General features: G+C 37.5%; 2 protein-coding genes and 1 long non-coding RNA gene across 3 annotated transcripts; all 3 read left to right on the top strand.

Moving 5' to 3' along the window:
- Window positions 1-428: 428 nt before the first annotated feature.
- Window positions 429-1,451, top strand: LOC131049047 (early nodulin-like protein 18). The gene is made up of 2 exons (XM_057983051.2): window positions 429-759; window positions 835-1,451. The coding sequence occupies exons 1-2, from the start codon at window positions 567-569 to the stop codon at window positions 1,266-1,268; spliced, it is 627 nt and encodes a 208-aa protein (XP_057839034.2). The 5' UTR covers window positions 429-566; the 3' UTR covers window positions 1,269-1,451.
- Window positions 1,452-10,403: 8,952 nt separating this feature from the next.
- Window positions 10,404-11,391, top strand: LOC131049049 (early nodulin-like protein 18). The gene is made up of 3 exons (XM_057983052.1): window positions 10,404-10,598; window positions 10,674-10,947; window positions 11,078-11,391. Exons 1-3 carry the CDS (start codon window positions 10,412-10,414, stop codon window positions 11,217-11,219), a joined length of 603 nt encoding a protein of 200 aa, XP_057839035.1. The 5' UTR covers window positions 10,404-10,411; the 3' UTR covers window positions 11,220-11,391.
- Window positions 11,392-16,949: 5,558 nt separating this feature from the next.
- Window positions 16,950-17,746, top strand: LOC131049031 (uncharacterized). The gene is made up of 3 exons (XR_009106651.1): window positions 16,950-17,055; window positions 17,373-17,434; window positions 17,524-17,746. It is a non-coding gene; the product is annotated as an uncharacterized LOC131049031 (long non-coding RNA).
- Window positions 17,747-18,226: the final 480 nt, after the last annotated feature.

Below are 18,226 nucleotides of genomic sequence, written 5' to 3'. Positions count from 1 at the left end.
CTCCTTGTAAAGTTACTCAATTCCCACTGTGGGATTTGAATTCCAAGAACATCAAACCCCATGCAGACTTAAATGTTAAAACCCTAAACTATAAAATCCCTTGTTTAATTATACTTGTTGACTTTTGAACAGCCAACTCTACTTAGAACACCCAGGCCAAATAAGTTTTCAGGGACAAATTAATGGAATGTAATAAAATAACTCATAAAATATCAGAGTCTTGATTGGCAATAGCAGAATTGTCTGGTAAAAACTAAAATCCAAGTGGTGGGTAGTGTCGGCTGCAGAATAGTAGCCATGGAAATAGTGAGCCCTATAAAAAAAAGGAACTACCATTACTATATGCCTACGTGTCAGTGGGTATTTATGAAGTTAACATGTTAACAATGGTGAAGTGGGGGAGACTTTGTATGTATTTTGAAAGAGAAGTCATAAGTTCTTTTAGGTAAGGTATATTTGGTTATAGCACAGTTAGGTATCTTTCATTCATATGATGAACCATTTCCAATGAAAAAACATTAGCAGTTTATCAGTCTGTCAAATCAGAGGCGTTGAAATCTAGATTTATGGGAATGGGCAGTGGATTATGGGCTGCTGCAGGGGTTGTTTTCATTTTTATGTGTTACATTGCAGAGGCCTATCAAAATCTCACAGTAGGGGGCGCTGCCGGTTGGTCATATGACGATCAGAGCAACTCAACTGCAGCTGATTACAGCAAGTGGGCCAAAAACCAGACTTTTAGCCTCGGCGACTACTTGAGTAAGCCATCAATTTTCACCAATTTTCATTCCCTCTGTTGATTTCACAGCCTAAATTTGTTTGATCTGTTTGCAGTCTTCAACACCAACTACAACCATTCTGTTGTACGGACATACAACGCATCGACTTATGATAGCTGTAATTATGACGACACTGAGACTAATGATGATACTTCTATGTATTTGGAAGAGGATCTCAACAAGCCGAACACCAATGCCACGGTTTCTATTCCTTTGACTGTACCGGGGATGAACTATTTCTATTCCAGTGCGGATGATGGGATTGAATGTCTAGCAGGGCTGAGGTTTGAGGCGAATGTGAGTGTTGGGGAAGGGCTTCCGCCCAGTTTGAGGCATCCTCCCCCACCGCCATTTTCTGGTCCACCTTTGTCTGTCTTTCCTCTGCTCTCACCTCCACCGTCAGTCAAGAGCAGTGGATCTCAAACAATAAAAGCTACTACCTTTTCTGCATTTGGGCTCTTCTTGTCTATTGTATTTGGGTTTATTTGATTTTGGTTCTAGTTTTTGGATTTGTTGATGGGTGTTGCAGAGGGATTTCAGCCCACAGTGAAACCTGTTTTAAGTTATTCGTTAAGGAGGGCTCTTCTTGGCCTCTGTATGTGTGGTCAATCATCATGCAATGGATCTTCTTTGAGTTTGCTGTGATCGACAGAAATGTCTTCTTTGAGCTTTTACTGCAATTAAAAGAAATTATTCTTCTGGTTTCTTAGTTAAGATGGATGTGATGATAGAAGGTCGTTGTCTTTATTTGATTGGGCTCAGAGTCTCCTCCTCTTTTCTGTTCTGATGGCAACAGACTGTCTTTCTTTACTGATAATTCATATGTGGAATTCCATTAACCTTTCCTTTCTGAAAATAGATGGGAGAGGATTCAATAGCGGGCACTATGTTATATACATTTGTGGCCTGTTCATGGATAGATGGTGGGTACGGGGTAAAAAGTGGCAACATCTTTTTAATTGTAGAGTAGAGTATTTACATCATTCAATTAGATGAGGAAAATTAGGCAAAGTCTTTAATTAACAAAGTATTTAGCTTCGGGTATTTAGCCTCGGGTTCTATGGAGGGGTCTTCTTAAAAAATAGAGTTGGAGTTGTTGAGATTCTTTAGAAATATTTTAAAGCTTTTGTACTGTATTCAGCTTAAAAGTTTAAGCTCCTAAATTTAAGGATATTAGTGGTCCCATGAACTTTATAGTGGAGATCAACTTAAGCTCTTAAATATAAGCAATCTGGTAGTAAATAAATTTAGTTTTCTTTCTAATTTCTTTCTTGGAGAAATCAAATTCAAATGATTGAGAAGTGGCATCGAATATTCTTAAGCTAGCTCCACCCTGTTTTCACCTGCAATTTGCAAATCTAAAAAGTAGAGGCTTCTAATTTTTAGGAAAAGGTTCTCATCTATCCCTCTCCATCTAATGAGAACTAATAATTGGATCTTTCGATGTTTCCTTCCAATGAAAATCACAATCCACTAAAAATTCAACATCTATCTCCTAAAATACACCTTCAACCATGCTACTTGCCTATCTCCTTAATCAACAATCCACTAAAACTTCAACATCTATCTCCTAAAATACACCTTCAACCATGCTACTCACCTATCTCCTTAATCACAATCCACTAAAACTTCAACATCTATCTCCTAAAATACACCTTCAACCATGCTACTTGCCTATCTCCTTAGATACTTCTTCAACGTTGTTGCTTGCTCGTCTTATTGTAGCTTTTGACTACTTTTTCACCAATTCTCTATTGTTCTACATTCTTCTAATCATTTGCAATTTTGGTTCCCAAATATGTTTCTGGCTTACTTCTTGGCTTATCTAGAATGTAGTTTTTCTCTTTAGGCTCAAGCCTAGTTTCTAGTACAAGAGATAAAATTTCCATTTAAAATGATTGTTCCTCTTTCCATAATTAAATCTAGGTACACTATCAATATCTCGAATGTCATTACATATGAGATAGTAGGAGATTTTTTTGAGTTTAGAACTCAAATATAATGAAGGTTTAAAATTACACTCGACCAAGTGCTATGATCTATTCACATGTTCTAAATTCATTCAAATCTATTTACCATCAACTAATGCAAGGCATCATATGCATGCACAATTGCTTATTTTTTATTAAAAAAGCAGTGTTAACTAGGGCACCGACCCTTAAACATAATCATAGACTATCAAAAACAAAAAGCCCGCAAGTAGTACAACACAATAACATATGGGAGCAAGCCCCAAACAAACAACTATCAGACCTTCAACAATCTAAACCCAGTGCAAGGTGGGGGGGGGGGGGGGGCGGAATGGACACCCAAGCCTTGACCAGGGGGTTTGGGGGGGTGGGGAGGACTTCCCCTTTTGCTTGCGATAAACAACCGTCTAGGCGATACTATCATTGGGACCATCAAAAGAATGCTCAAGCAGTGAGGATCCAACTTGGAAACAATCACTAGAGCCAAAGTTATGTTGTTGCAAGGCAACAACATGTTGTCATGACGCAACAGGGGGCTGTAGGGGATCGACAACAAGCTATTGTAGAGGAGTGGCATTAGGAGCAAAACCAGTAGGTGGAGAGTAGAGCTGTGATTCAGTGGCGATAGTAGGTGACTCCACGAGGGCGGGAGGGGCCATGATGGAATTAACAGTAGTAGGAGGCACCTCAACCTCCTGAGAGACGTCATCTGAATCTGGATCAACATCATGGATGGTCAGATGATCGACAGTAGCGTCCTTCCACCAGGTAGCAACACCTTTATGGCGTGAAATGGAGCAGTTCGAAGCAAGGTGACCCATAGAGAAAAAAATTCGATAGCAAAAGGGGAGACCCTGAAAATCTAGTAGTTGAGTCCAAGGCCGATCCCCAACCATGAGAACCACATCTCCCAAAAGAGGCAAGGAGATGTCAATATCAACTAAGATGCAGGAAAAGGGGTTTGTGGTCCATTCAAGACATAGCATCATCAGCCTTTAAGAAACGACCAATAGAGTTGTCGATAGCCTCATACCAAGAATGTTCCCAAAAATGAAGAGGGAGATTAGGGAGGCGAACCCACACTGGACGCACATTGAGCGGTTCAGTGAGAGAATTGAAGGAAGTTGTCCAAGGTTTGCAAGAGAGAGAAAGAACTCTCGAAGCCCACAACTTACCCAAAACCAAATCTTGATCAACCCGAGCAGGGAAAACTTTAAGAAACCCCCCCTTGGACAAGGTGTATGGTGCAGGGGCCCAATGATCAATCTCTTTAATCTTTTCTTGTTTTTTGGGATGTTTTGAATGTGTTTGTAATAAGGCCTTGAAGGCCCTTTACTTATGTTGGGTTACAGTTTTTATGAGGTCATCTTTGTTGTAATAAGCCCTTTTGGCTCTAGGGAGGTCAAACCTGGTCAAAGGCCTTCCAAGGGTTCAATGTTGGTGTTTTTGGTGTTTTAGGGTCTCTTAGGTTGTATTGTGATGATTCAAGTTACATGGAGTCACAAATGTGTCAACTTTGTAATTGTTGCTAAAAAGTTGCTAAGTGCAACTTTGACAATTTTTGCAAAATGTTGCTTCCACCGGCTAGTTGGTTATGCATGGTTGTTGGAATTAGTTGAAGAGGTTCCAAGGCATATTTAAGACCTTTGAAACTAACAGAGAATGTAATTTTGGAGATTCTGAAACATTTTCGAGATTTTTCTTTTGTTGCCTTCTTCTGTCTTTCTTGCAAATTGACTGTTTCCTGCACTTGTACGACCAGGTACAGATTGACATCACTGATCAGTGTTCATGGTTGGATAGGCTAGTGAATTAACTTCACTTTGGCTTTGGTTTGAAGGATTGAAGTGTAACAGAATGGGAGATCCATCACTTGGAAGTCTAACGGGTCTGAGAAACCCTTAAAATCAGGGTTTGGATGCAATTAGGGTAAAATTCTAGCATTCCACCATGGGAATCTGTTGAGCCTTCGTGGAATGTTATAATTGGTTGTACCATAGATGATTTGGTAGGTCTTGTGAAGTTTGGAGCATAATCTCTATTCTTTAGCATGATTCCCTAGGCTTGGCATAAGGGATGAAGCTTGTTGAGGGAATAAACTGAAGATAGCTATGAGCAGAAGATGTGTGGGTGTGAAAAGTTGGCACCTTGGGTATCCTTGATGATGTAAAAACCCTGTACCAAATCCTCCTTCAAGTTCCATTTTGACTAGTAAAGTGTTTTGTCCAATCCTCCAATTGGATGGCCTAATAGGCTTAATTGGCCCTAGGTGGGTTGACCCAATCAAACTCAAAACCCAAATCCCTTTTTGCAATATATATTGGAGGGTCCAAATGGATGTCTAAATATATGATTAGTTGTGGGGGTTGTTCAGGATTTCAGAGAGATAGAGTCCAAAAGGTCAATTAGGAGGGCTAATTCTACTAGGTCGCCTAGTAGGCCTTGTATGTGCAAACCACCTTGTGAGACTTGGAGGATTGAACCAAAGGGTCAAGTTGAATTATTTTGTAAATCTAAACACAAGAACACATCCACACATATTTCCTAATATTTTTTGGTAAGGATCCCAGTTGGTAAGGGTATGGGATTGCTTAGTGAACCTTGGGGTAAAGGCTTATAAAAGGAGGTAGGGTACTCCTTGTGAGATTGTGAGTTGCCTAGGTAAAGAGACCTTTGGGAAGGGTCTAAGGGAAAGTTAAAACTAACCTTGGGAAGGTTAGATGAAAAGGACCATTGGATGGTGCCTGACAAGGCCTTTAAAGAGGAAATAAACCAAGGAAAATAGAAGATCACCAAACCCTTTGCATCATATTGGTATCATAGCCAATATTTGGTGCTAAGAGTAGTGTATGTCAGAGGAAGAGATAGAAACTAAGGCTAGTACAATGCCTCCCAAGACAATGAGTCAAGAAGCCATCAAGAAGATGGTAGAGGAAATGTTAGTAGAAAAGTTGAAGGAGACAAAGAAGACTAAGGGTAAGGACAAGGAATGGGATTCCGACTCTGAGGAAGAAGGGGATGATGGTGATGAAAGAGAAACCCCTAACAAGACAACAGAGATACCTGGAGACCAAAAGGCATTTTTAGATGCCCTTAAAATAGTGAGTAGAGATAACACATAAGGATTACCAGTCTATGGTGGAAGCATGAATGTTGAGGAGTTATTTGATTGGATAGAGGCACTTAATAATCACTTTGATTATAAGGAGACCCCTGATGATAAAAGGGTTAAGTTGGCGAAGTCAAAACTGAAAGGGACAACCTTGGTTTGGTGGAGTTTCCTGCAAGAGGAAAGAGTGAATGTTGGCAAGAGGAAGATAACTTCATGGGAGAGGATGAAGAGCATAATCAAAACACAATTCATGCCCCTTGACTACGAAATGCAGATGTGCAAGAGATTGCAAAACCTCAGACAAAGGGATCTAGATGTGAATGCATACAGAGGAGTTCCACAAGTTAAGTCTTAGATCTAGGAAGCAAGAAGATGAGGCAGAGAAAGTGGCCAAATATCTTAATGGCTTAAGAGAAAACATACAAGATGAAATCAATATTATGGCACCTAAGACAGTGGCGAATGTGAGTGTTGGGGAAGGGCTTCCGCCCAGTTTGAGGCCTCCTCCCCCATTTTCTGATCCACCTTTGTCTGTCTTTCCTCTACTCTCACCTCCACCGCCAGTCAAGAGCAGTGGATCTCAAACAATAAAAGATACTACCTTTTTGCATTTGGGATCTTCTTGTCTATTGTATTTGGGTTTATTTGATTTTGGTTCTAGTTCTTAGATTTGTTGATGGGTGTTGCAGAGGGATTTCAGCTAACAGTGAAAGTTGTTTCAAGTTATTCATTAAGGAGGGCTCTTCTTGGCCTCTGTATGTGTGGTCAATCATCATTCAATGGATCTTCTTTGAGTTTACTGTGATCGACATAAATGTCTTCTTTGAGATTTTACTGCAATTAAAAGAAATTATTCTTCTAGTTTCTTAGTTAAGATGGATTTGATGATAGAAGGTCGTTGTCTTTATTTGATTGGGCTCAGTCTCCTCTTTTCTGTTCTGATGGTAACATGTTGTCTTTCTTTACTGATAATTCATATGTGGAATTCAATTAACATTTCCTTTCTGAAAATAGTTGGGAGATGATTCAATAGTGGGCACTATGTTATATACATTTGTGGCCTATTCATGGACAGATGGTGGGTACGAGGTAAAAAGTGGCAACATCTTTTTAATTGTAGAGTAGAGTATTTACATCATTCAATTAGATGAGGAAAATTAGGCAAAGTCTTTAATTAACAAAATTTTTCTTAAAAAATAAAGCTGGAATTGCTGAGATTCTTTAGAAATATTTTAAAGCTTTTGTACTGAATTCAGCTTAAATGTTTAAGCTCCTAAATTTAAGGATATTGGTGGTCCCATGAACTTTGTAGTGGAGATCAACTTAAGCTCTTAAATATAAGCAATCTGGTCGTAAATAAATTTAGTTTTCTTTCGAATTTCTTTTTTGGAGAAATCAAATTCAAATGATTGACAAGTGGCATCGAATATTCTTAAGCTAGTGGGGGAATTTCTAGCTCCACCCTGTTTTCACCTGCAATTTGCAAATCTACAAAGTATAGGCTTTTAAATTTTAGGAAAAGGTTCTCATCTATCCTTCTCCATCCAATGAGAACTAAGAGTAGGATCTTCCAATGTTTCCTTCCAATGAAAATCACAATCCACTAAAACTTCAACATCTATCTCCTAAAATACACCTTCAACCATGCTACTCGCCTATCTCCTTAGATACTGCTTCAACGTTGTTGCTTGCTCGTTTTATTGTAGCTTTTGACTAATTTTTCACCAATTCTCTATTGTTCTACATTCTTCAAATCATTTGCAATTTTGGTTCCCAAAAATGTTTTTGGCTTACTTCTTGGCTTATCTAGAATGTAGTTTTTCTCTTTAGGCTCAAGCCTAGTTTCTAATACAAGAGATAAAATTTTCATTTGAAATGATTGTTCCTCTCTCCATAATTAAATCTAGGCACGTTATCAATATCTCGAATGTCATTACAAATGAGGTAGTAGGAGATTTTTTGAGTGTAGAACTCAAATTTAATGAAGGTTTAAAATTACACTTGACCATGTGCTATGATCTATCCACATGTTCTAAATTCATTCAAATCTATTTACCATCAGCTAATGTAAGGCATCATATGCATGTGCAATTGCTTGTTTTTTATTAAAAAAGTAGCGTTAACTAGGGTGCCGACCCTTAAACATAATCATAGACTATCAAAAACAAAAAGCCCGCAGATAGTACAACACAATAACATATGGGAGGAAGCCCCAAACAAACAACTATCAAACCTTCAACAATCCAAACCCAGTGCAAGGGGGGGAATGTACACCCAAGCCTTGACCAGAGGGGGTTTTGGGGGGGGGGAGGACTTCCCCTTCCGCCTACGACAAACAACCATCCTGGCAATACTATCATTGGGACCATCAAAAGAATGCTCAAGCAGTGATGATCCATCTCAGAAACCATCTCTAGAGTCAAAGTTATGTTTCTACAGGGCAACAACCTGATGTTGCGACACAACAGGGGGTTGCAGGGGATCAACATCAACCTGTTGCAAAGGAGTGGCATCATGAGAAAAACCAGTAGGTGGAGAGAAGAGCTACGAGTCAACAACAATAGTAGGTGAGTCCACAGGGTCGGGAGGGGCCATGGTGGAATCAACTGCAACATCAGTAGTAGTAGGAGGCACCTCAACCTCCCGACCCATAGAGAAACATTTTCGACAGCGAAAGGGAAGACCCTCAAAATCCAGTCCGAAGCAAGGTGACCCATAGAGAAACATTTTCGATAGCGAAAGGGGAGACCCTCAAAATCTAGTAGTTGAGTCCAATGTCGATCCCCGACCATGAGAACCACATATCCCAGAAGAGGCGAGAAGATGTCAATATCAACTAGGATGCGAGCAAAGGTAGTGTGGTCCATTGAAGACATAGCATCATCAACCTTTAAGAAATGACCAATAGAGTTGCCCATGGCCTCATAGCAAGAATGCTCCCAAAAATGAAGAGGGAGATTAGGGAGGTGAACCCACACTGGATGCATGTTGAACGGTTCAGTGAGAGGATTGAAGGAATTGTCCATGGTTTGCAAGAGAGAGAATGCATTCCCCAAGCCCACAACTTAACCAAAACCAAATCTCAATTAGTCAGAGTAGTAAAAGAAGCAATGAAAAATACTTTTGCACAAGGAAAAGGATCAACATTGTGAGTCACCAAGGTCTTCCAACAGTTACTCACCTAGCTATGGAGGTCCGGTAGTGAAGGTCAGAGCCTTGAGAATCTGCACACTAAAGCACAACGCTAGTAGAACCCAATGTTGTCCACCACATTTTGTCCACAAACCACCATAGGGGAGGATTTGGCATAGGGAAGTGGACGAACCCCCTTAAAGGGTTGGGCAACAGATCTGGCAACACGAGCAAAGATGTGCTTTCCAACAATAGAAGGTCTAGGTGGAACCATAATACCCGTAGCAATCAACTGAGAAGCATTATGCAAAGAGTCAGCAACGACAACATCCTCCGGAAGGGAATCCATAGGTTGGGGAGGGCACCGAGTCTCAACCCCCACAACAATCGAGTCCACATGAGGGGGAGCATAACCATTAGCAAGTGTCAAGGGCACAGATGAACCAACACCAACCAGGTTGTTAGCAACCCCCTCACGAGAAGGAAGAGGGGGGAAACCAGATGAAGAGGGCATGCCAGAGAAGACAGAGGACTGAGCAGTGCCATTGGTAGCTGCAACAACGCCACAAGTCGCCACGATAGAGGCAAACAACAAGGAGGTCGTGGAGGGGAAAAGACCATGGCCACCACCAGCGCACACCTCCACCCTAGACGCCACAAGTGCACAACCAAAAGGATCGCCAATTGAAGGAGCAATGACAGAGGGGGAGAAGCATCTAGGGGGAAGTAGCAGCAACAATCGAGTTGCAACTGAGAGTGGGAGAGACCATTTTCAAAATCTTTTATGCACAATTACTTGTTTATATTTATTTTGATATTCAATTTCTCAATGAGATTTTGCAATGTCATAATGTACTTTATTAATGATGTTTTGTATTGGTGTTTGGCATCCAACTATGTATTATTGATTCCATTTAAAAAATTTACTTGTAAAGTATTGGAATCAAAGACCATTCTATATTATTTTACTAGTGGCAATTGTGCTTGCACTAATTATAAAGTGTCAAAACTATTGTTGCTGGGTTAATTGCTTGAGTTCAAAAATAAATAAATTATAGGGTTATTATAATCATGAAATGAGATAAATTTTTTACATTAAGAAATTTCATAATGAATTTTAGCATAAAATTCAATAAATTTTTTAGAAGCATTAATATTTGTCTTGTTTCCTTAGACATTTAAGAAGTAAGCATCATTTTATGTAGCGTAAAATTCAGTCAACTAGTAGAAAGAGAGGTTACAAGTTCAAAACACAATTGAATGCCTCTTGCATGAAATATGAGATAATTTAATATCTTAAATGCCATCTGTAAATCCAAAAAGAAAAACCCCATAGACTATAAAATAATCATTTCTATTTCCATAAAAAAAGGTGACAGCTTATCAGTCTGTCAAATCAGTCTTTTAAATCTAGAGTTATGGAAATGGGCTGTGGGTTATGGTCCTTTGCATGGCTTGTTTTCATGTGTTACATTGCAGAGGCCTATCAGAATCTCACAGTAGGCGGCGCCGCCAGTTGGTCATATGATGATCAGACTAACTCAACTGCAGCTGATTACAACAAGTGGGCAAAAAACCAGACTTTTAGCCTCGGTGACTACTTGAGTAAGCGATCAATCTTCACCAATTTTCATTTTATCTGTTAATCTTAGAGGCTAAATTTGTTTGATCTGTTTGCAGTCTTCAACACCAACTACAACCATACTGTTGTGCAGACATACAACGCATCGATTTATGATAACTGTGATTATGATAACTCTAAGAATGATGATACTTTAATGCATTTGACAGTGGATCCCAGCAAGCCGAACACCAATGTTACCGTTTCTGTTCCTTTGACTATAGCGGGGATGAACTATTTTTTTTCCAGTGCAGAAGATGGGATTGATTGTGTAGCAGGGTTGAGGTTCGAGGCGACTGTAAGTGTTGGGCATAGGTTTCCACCCAATTTGAGGTATCCTCCACCTCCTGCCAAGAGTAGTGGATCTCAAACAATAAAAGCTGCTACCTTGTTTGCATTTGGGCTGTTCTTGTCCATTGCATTTGGGTTTATTTAGTTTTTGATTTGTTGATGGGCGTTGTAGGGGGATTTCAGCCCACAGTGAAAGGTGTTTTGAAGTTATTTCGTTCAAGAGGGCTTTTCTTGGCTTCTCTGTGTGGGGGCAATCATCAATCAATGGAATTTCTTTTGAGTTTTATTGTAATCAAAAGAAATGTCTTCTTTGAGCTTTTACTGCAATTAAAAGAAATTATTACTCTGGATATGATGATGGAAGGTCTTTGTCTTTATTTGATGTGACTGGGTATCCTGCTCTTTTCTTTCCATGGCAACAGGCCACCTTTCTTTAATGATAATTCATATGTGGAATTGAAGTTATCTTTACTTTCTAACAATAGAAAGGAGAGGATTCAATAGTTGTCCATTCTTGTATACATGTAGTGAGTTCACGAAGAGATGATGGTACATGTTAAAAGGTGGCAACATTCTTAGAAAATAGAAGTGGAATATGTTTGTATTTATAAGTTTAATGGGTGTATTGATAGTTTTTCATTTTTTATGGAAATCGCCACAGTAAAGTTATGCTAATTTTCTTTTGGTCATATACATACTAAAATTATAACATCTTTTTGACACTCTTATCTCTTGAAATGAAAAGGGCATCCCAGAAAGACCTTTGAGAAACATTATGAACCTTCTCTATCCTTTGTTTCTTTTAGTTAGATGTTTATTATCATGATACAAGAACATACTACTTTGCCTTTAAAGTGGAAAAAAACATAGTTAACTTCCTATTGCATTAATCCTTTGAGGAAATATAATTCAGCTCACAAATCTATGTAAATTTCAACAACATGACGTCATGTAAATTAATACTTTAAAACATGAAAGAAAGAAGAATTAGACAAAAGAGAAGAAACACCAATATACACGAGGAAAACCCACTCTCCAAAATCATCCTTTTTTTTATCTCAATCAAAGCATCTTCTTTCTTGAGTATAAATCTCTAAGGAAAGAAAACCCTTCCTTAACTTAGCCTCCAAGAAAAGATTAAATAAAAAAATTGTTTTATTCCTTTTTTCTGTTCTGAAATAGAAACCACAAGTCTCGACTCTCAAGTCTTCATAGAAAGTTGTCAAATCAGTTTTTAAATCAACAAGGAAACTTTTGATTCAACCTTCAAAAAATATGATAAATCAATGCACCAAAATAATTAATTAAATCAATGATCAATGTGAGGACTCAAAAGTTGAGACACCTTAATCCCAACATTCTCCCACTTGTTGAAGACTTGTTAAGAGTAAAATGTAAACCACAAAATATTGCCACAACTCCACTACGCTCACGAGCTTTACAGAAGCACCAATATAACTTCAAACCCATTACTAGAACACAAACCTGAAGTCCAAAAATTCTCCAAGAACAAGATCGAACACAAATGATCAAAACCCCGTCAAAACAACCATAATTGATTGCTCACATCCAACTGAAAATGAAAAAAAAAAAAACAAAAAAAAACCACTTAAATGGAAAAATAAATCAAAACAAATGCCAAACCATCCAATTATCCATACCTCTAAGGTATTAACATCATCAGCAAACTCATACCAATGAAAAAATAATCCAACCCATACACTGCAATCAAGCTCCATGTGCAAACCTATCAGCGAAGAACATACACATCCAAGAACCACCACTGCATGGGTAGTGCAAGTCTAAAAATAACCAAGACATATCAAGTCTACCAATAATATCACATAGAAGGTGTTAACGAATATCATGTAGTACCAAGGAACATCCACAACAGTATGCAAACCCTGCAAACAAAATCACTACAAAAAAATCTCTCACAACAAGTCTCCAAAACTCTCCCAAGTTCTTCACACCCAATAGTGGAAAGAGGTAATATAACCTCCATGTAATCACAAAAAAAAAGTGAAAACACATGAACACAAACTAGTGACCGTCATAGCCATGAGAAAAACATGCCCATGAAGAGGCACAAAGATGTCAATATTGATCAAAATGCATGCAAAAGTAGAATGACCCATGAAATAAAGTGGAATCATCAACCTTCAAGAAGCATCCAATAGAGTTGCCAATGACCTCGTAACAAGAAACCTCTCAAAGTTGGAGGGAAAGATTGGGAAGTCTAACCCACACCAAACACACATTGAGTGTTCGCTAAGAGGGTTAAGGAAGTTGTCTAGGGTTTGACCGAGAGAAAATGTACTCCCCAACCTCATAGCTTACCCAACACCAAGTCTTGATCTTTATAAGAATCGAAAGAAGCAATAAAAAACCATCTTAGTAGACACTAAGGGCTTCCAATAATCCAAGACTAGGGATGAAGATTTGGGAGAGAAGGTCAAAGACCAATAAATCTACACACCAAACCATAACATTGGTAGAAAATCTCATTTTCCACCACAACTTGACCACACAACACAAAGAAAATTTTATCACAAAAAAGAAGACGTGATTCTCCTCTCAAAATGAGTTGCAGCAGATTTGGCTACATGAATAAAACTTTGACCATAAGAAGAAGAAATAGTCCTTGGAGGAGGCACAAACACCCACAACTCCAACCCCAACCCAGGAGTAGATTGACCATTAGCAAAAAAAGGATCATAACCCCCACATGGGAAGGTCATCCATCCATAGTCATAGCAAGCACATGCAGAGGGGGAACTAAACACACATCCACAATAGGCACGAGCAGAGAGAAATCCATAGGCACAAGCAAAGGGGAAAGCCACCCAATAGTTGTAACACCCACAGAAAGAGGGCAATGACTATCTAGGTAGATAAAACCCACTTTATACAAGAGGAAAAATATACATCGGGATATGTGCCCATTGTATAAAGTGAGTTTTATCTGGCTCGATAGACATTGCCCAGAAAGAGTGATCGTAGTAGAACATTAGACGAGAAGAGGGAGAGTGGGAGCATATTTCAAATCATTGTAAGGTATGACTAGATTTAGGATTTGGTCCTCATTTTATTCAATCCATTTGCATTATTTTGTTGATGCTTTAGCATGTCTTTCTATAAATGGGAGTCGATTAAGTTCCTTTGTCATTTTAGTTCTATTGAATAGGGTCATCCTTTAAATCTTGCAATATATGTGCTTGTTATAGAAGTTCTTAGATACCTTTCAACTTATTTAATCTCCTAGAGACTAGTCAAAAGTATCTTCTTACCGAATTCCATGGTTCAATTAGTCAATGATCATTTTACTAATAATTCATTTCTCCTCCTTCTAGAAGAGAAAAACAATATTAATCAATCTCTTCATTGCTTGAACATTTTTTTTGGTAAAGGCTTGTTTTCTAGCATTCAATGAATTTTTCTTTTCAACGTTATAGACAATCATTTCTGTCTAAGCCTCTCCGACTTGATTCTTATGAGTATAAATGTATTGGGCATAGAGAAATATTTAGGTTCTTGAGTATCCCTTTCACTTTTCAATCTGCTTCAACCACTCTATGACAAGTTATTTTATATGGAATCTAGAAGACATCAATACACTAGGTTAATAAACATCTACCTTTGTCGAAAAAATTCTAGACTTATCTGAGGATTATTGCAATCACAAGTAAGTTTATTATTCTTCTTACTAGTTCATTTCTAAAGCCTCTTATCTTAATCATAAAAGGTTGAACTTAAAGATTTTTTTTTGGCCTCTTCTAAAAATCATAGTCTTTGATCAAATGGCTTGGGAGTATTGTTGTCTCTAGCATGATTCCTTGGATTAATTTCCACCCAACATCAAGGTGTGTCTTTGTGTTTCAAATAGATCAATCAAGCTTTAAAAGGTGAGGCATAGAGAATTCTAGTTCACCACTGTATTTCTTCTTGTATCCCCTTTGGGAGGTTGAATTGGAAGGGGATTGGATTTCATGCCCTTCTCACTATGAAAGAGCTCATTCAAATCAAGTGAAATTTTGTGATAAAAAGTATTTGGAGAACTTGGGAAGCCATTGAGCCCTTAATACTTTGGAATGACTTTGACTCCTATAATGATTACTCAATTAAATCAATCCTTAATTTGGTGGTTTCCTATTTTATATTGCTAGAACCATCCTCATGCTAAGACCCCTTGGGACAATGCTTTGAGGTTTCTGAAAAAGGGGATACATATTCTTCTAGATCTCTTTTTCTCAGTATCTTGAAGCTTTTTGACCTATCCAAAAGCTAAAGTGAAGTTTCACCTATCTAATCACGATCTTGAAACTTTTGAAATGGTTCTTATCCTTTAAAATATGGTGTACAAAATTGGGGATTCATCTTGCAACCATGTTTAAAAGTTTGAAAATAGTGTCTTGGTACTCTATTTATAAATTACAAGCTTTGCAAAGGACACTCTTGGCATTTGTACCTCATTTGCTTATGATGCCTATCTTAAAATAGAAATGGTTTTTTGTAATCTCCATTAATGCTTTGGTAGCACAAATTTTATACCATTTGGTTAATCATTCTTGAGCCAAATCTTGCTCATTTTTCCCACTGTATTCTTTTCCAATGCTTTTTGTTGGTTCCAAGTTAATCCATCTAGGGGTTCTAGATCCTAAATTTTTTCATGCTTATTAATAATCTCATAAGCACTTTTCTAATTTTATCTTAGAGCTCAAATTGGCTGGACCTAGATTCATAATTTATTCAAGTCTTTATGGCTTGAGCTTTTTCTTTGGCATATGGTGTCGTTAGGGGATTGGACCTTTCATACATACTTAGATTTGGTATGCTTTCAGGATGAATTTGTTTTTTAGCATTTGAAAAAAACATAAATGTAGCTATAATTTTGGTTATTTTGTTGATGATAACTTTTCACTTCATTCTAAAGCTATGTTTTACTCTAATTTGCTTACATAGATTCAAGTGCAAACCATTAAGGTTGAATTTGAGGTTGTTCATCTCTAAGTGTTGCTTGATCATTGGGGTAATTATCTATGTATTTTTTTTCTTTAATTTTCCAACTCCCACCTTCAATTGAGGTTAATCTTTACCTTGTGGCCATTGTTAAGGTAGTAGCCAATTTATTCATGGCAATCAAGATGCTAATTCTCAAGTCTCTCTACCTTGTACAAGAAGATATTGTTCAACGCAAATGGTTGTAGCCAAGCTGCCTCTCCCTTGGATTTTGGTTTTGGGACTAATGGCTAGCTAGACATTCACAAGTTCTCTCAGTTAGTTCTTGTTATTTCTCTTGTTTGAAATGTTGAAGATAAAATTAAGAAAAAAAAAGTTATGACAATACTGAATCGACCCTCCTTTGAATACTTTGGACCCTATTGATGTATGAACTAAACTTGATGACCAAGATTCTCATCCTCCCTCTAGAACTCTTACTCTCATTATGTAACTATTATATGTAATTATGTTTTGTCACAAGCTTTACTTTATTTGAACTTTAAAAATGTGACCATTCCTATTCACCTTTTTATAAATGTGTATAAAAATGTTTTATAAAATATAATATAAAACACTATTAACATAAACAACCTAACATGTTGACAACAATATGCCAGTTCCTTTTTGTCCTTTCCCTACCTATCATTCTTCTGGATATATATGAGCTGGTGAACATGACGTGAGCAAACGAGAGGGAAAAGTGATGTAATTTGAAGCAGAAAGTGATGAGATCTTCCACTAATGAAGCACCACTACAAGGTAGTGAATAAAATGTAAATCTTGGGACACAATTAAATCATTATGCACACAAAATACGTAGTATATTTAGGTGGTGTGGACAAAAAATTCAATCTCCAACTCACGACAGATTTTAGCTCATCATTTGACCAAATTTGTGTGCCATTATTCAAACTCTGTTCTTCCAGAAAGAAAGCAGTATGGTTTGACAATTGATTATCCAACAGAGAAAAACTTGCCCTTCAAACATCAAGATCTTTATTTTAAGTCACAACTTCTACTTCAGCCATATTCAACTCTTCATTACAATACAAATTATTATGATGATGAAGGTCCAGTTTATTTTGTTCTCTGTTTTGTTCTTATGGTTGGTAACTGATCATTCCACTGCTTCTAGATTGCTTCAACAAGGTAGTGATCTCTCACCTTATTTCTCCATAATTTCCATTATCATGAAGGTTGCGAGGGTATGAAAACCCATAAGTTGAAGTCATGTAGTTTTTACAGTTCATAAAGATCTGTAATAGATTTCTGGATTACACTGTGTGCAGATTTTTGTCATCAACATTTTCATCATCGGATCACACTAGTCCGCTCTCTCATCTTGATAATAGATCATGTAGTATCATCCAAAACGTTAATGATAAAAATCTACACAGTGCAATCTAAAAATCTAGACACTGTTTGTAATATTTGTACTAATTCTTATTGCGCCCTTTGATTTGCAGATAAGAGTGAAGTTTTGGTGTCTAATTCCAGGCCAAATCCAAGCACAGATAATCAGAAGATTGTAAGATACAAAGTAGCACAAAAGAGAAATATATGTAAGTCCTCTATTGGGTTTATATTGGTGGCTAATGAATGAAAGTGATCGTGCAGGATGGAGGTAAAATCTTATCATGCAAGGAGAAGGCTGACTGCAAAATTATGTATGAAGACACTGATTATATATACTCCCACACTAAACCCTGATTACATATAGTCAGATTGATTTTGTATTTGTTATTGGACAAATATAGCTATGCATAAAGACAAGCTATCAATTGTTCTAATGTTTTTATAACTTTTATTGTATTATTATCATGACAAATAGATTTCTTATAATGTAATGAAGTGTTTGCAGAGAAACATCATTTCCAATATTATAAAATTATGAGTCATTAGAATGGACACGTCTATTCTGGTTTCAAAACGATAGTACGGATTGACTAACACGCGCGTTTTACATTGTCGATTTTGCAATAAATGGCTGTGATTGACTAACACGTCGCTATCATGCTGTACGAAATGTCCGTTTTGGAGAATAGTCGTGCCCCATTAGAATCTATGGTTAGGTGATAAGATATTTGTTAATATGTGGTTCACAGGTTGACTTTTTAGATATTTTTGGTTATAAAAGTATATAGATTTTTCATGTACTTTCTTTTTGAAAGAGAGGTCACAAGTTCAAATTCTATAGGGATAAGGTATGTATGTCTTGTTTGTAGTATAGTTAGGTGCCTTTTACAAGGAGCATGAGATAGTCCTATATTACCATAAGTCATCCGTTGACCCAAATATAGATCACCTAACATTGTGAACT

Source organism: Cryptomeria japonica, chromosome 11, assembly GCF_030272615.1.
Source record: "Cryptomeria japonica chromosome 11, Sugi_1.0, whole genome shotgun sequence".
NCBI lineage: Eukaryota > Viridiplantae > Streptophyta > Pinopsida > Cupressales > Cupressaceae > Cryptomeria > Cryptomeria japonica.
Note: the sequence above shows the minus strand (reverse complement) of the source record. Positions and strands in the feature narration are given on the sequence as shown.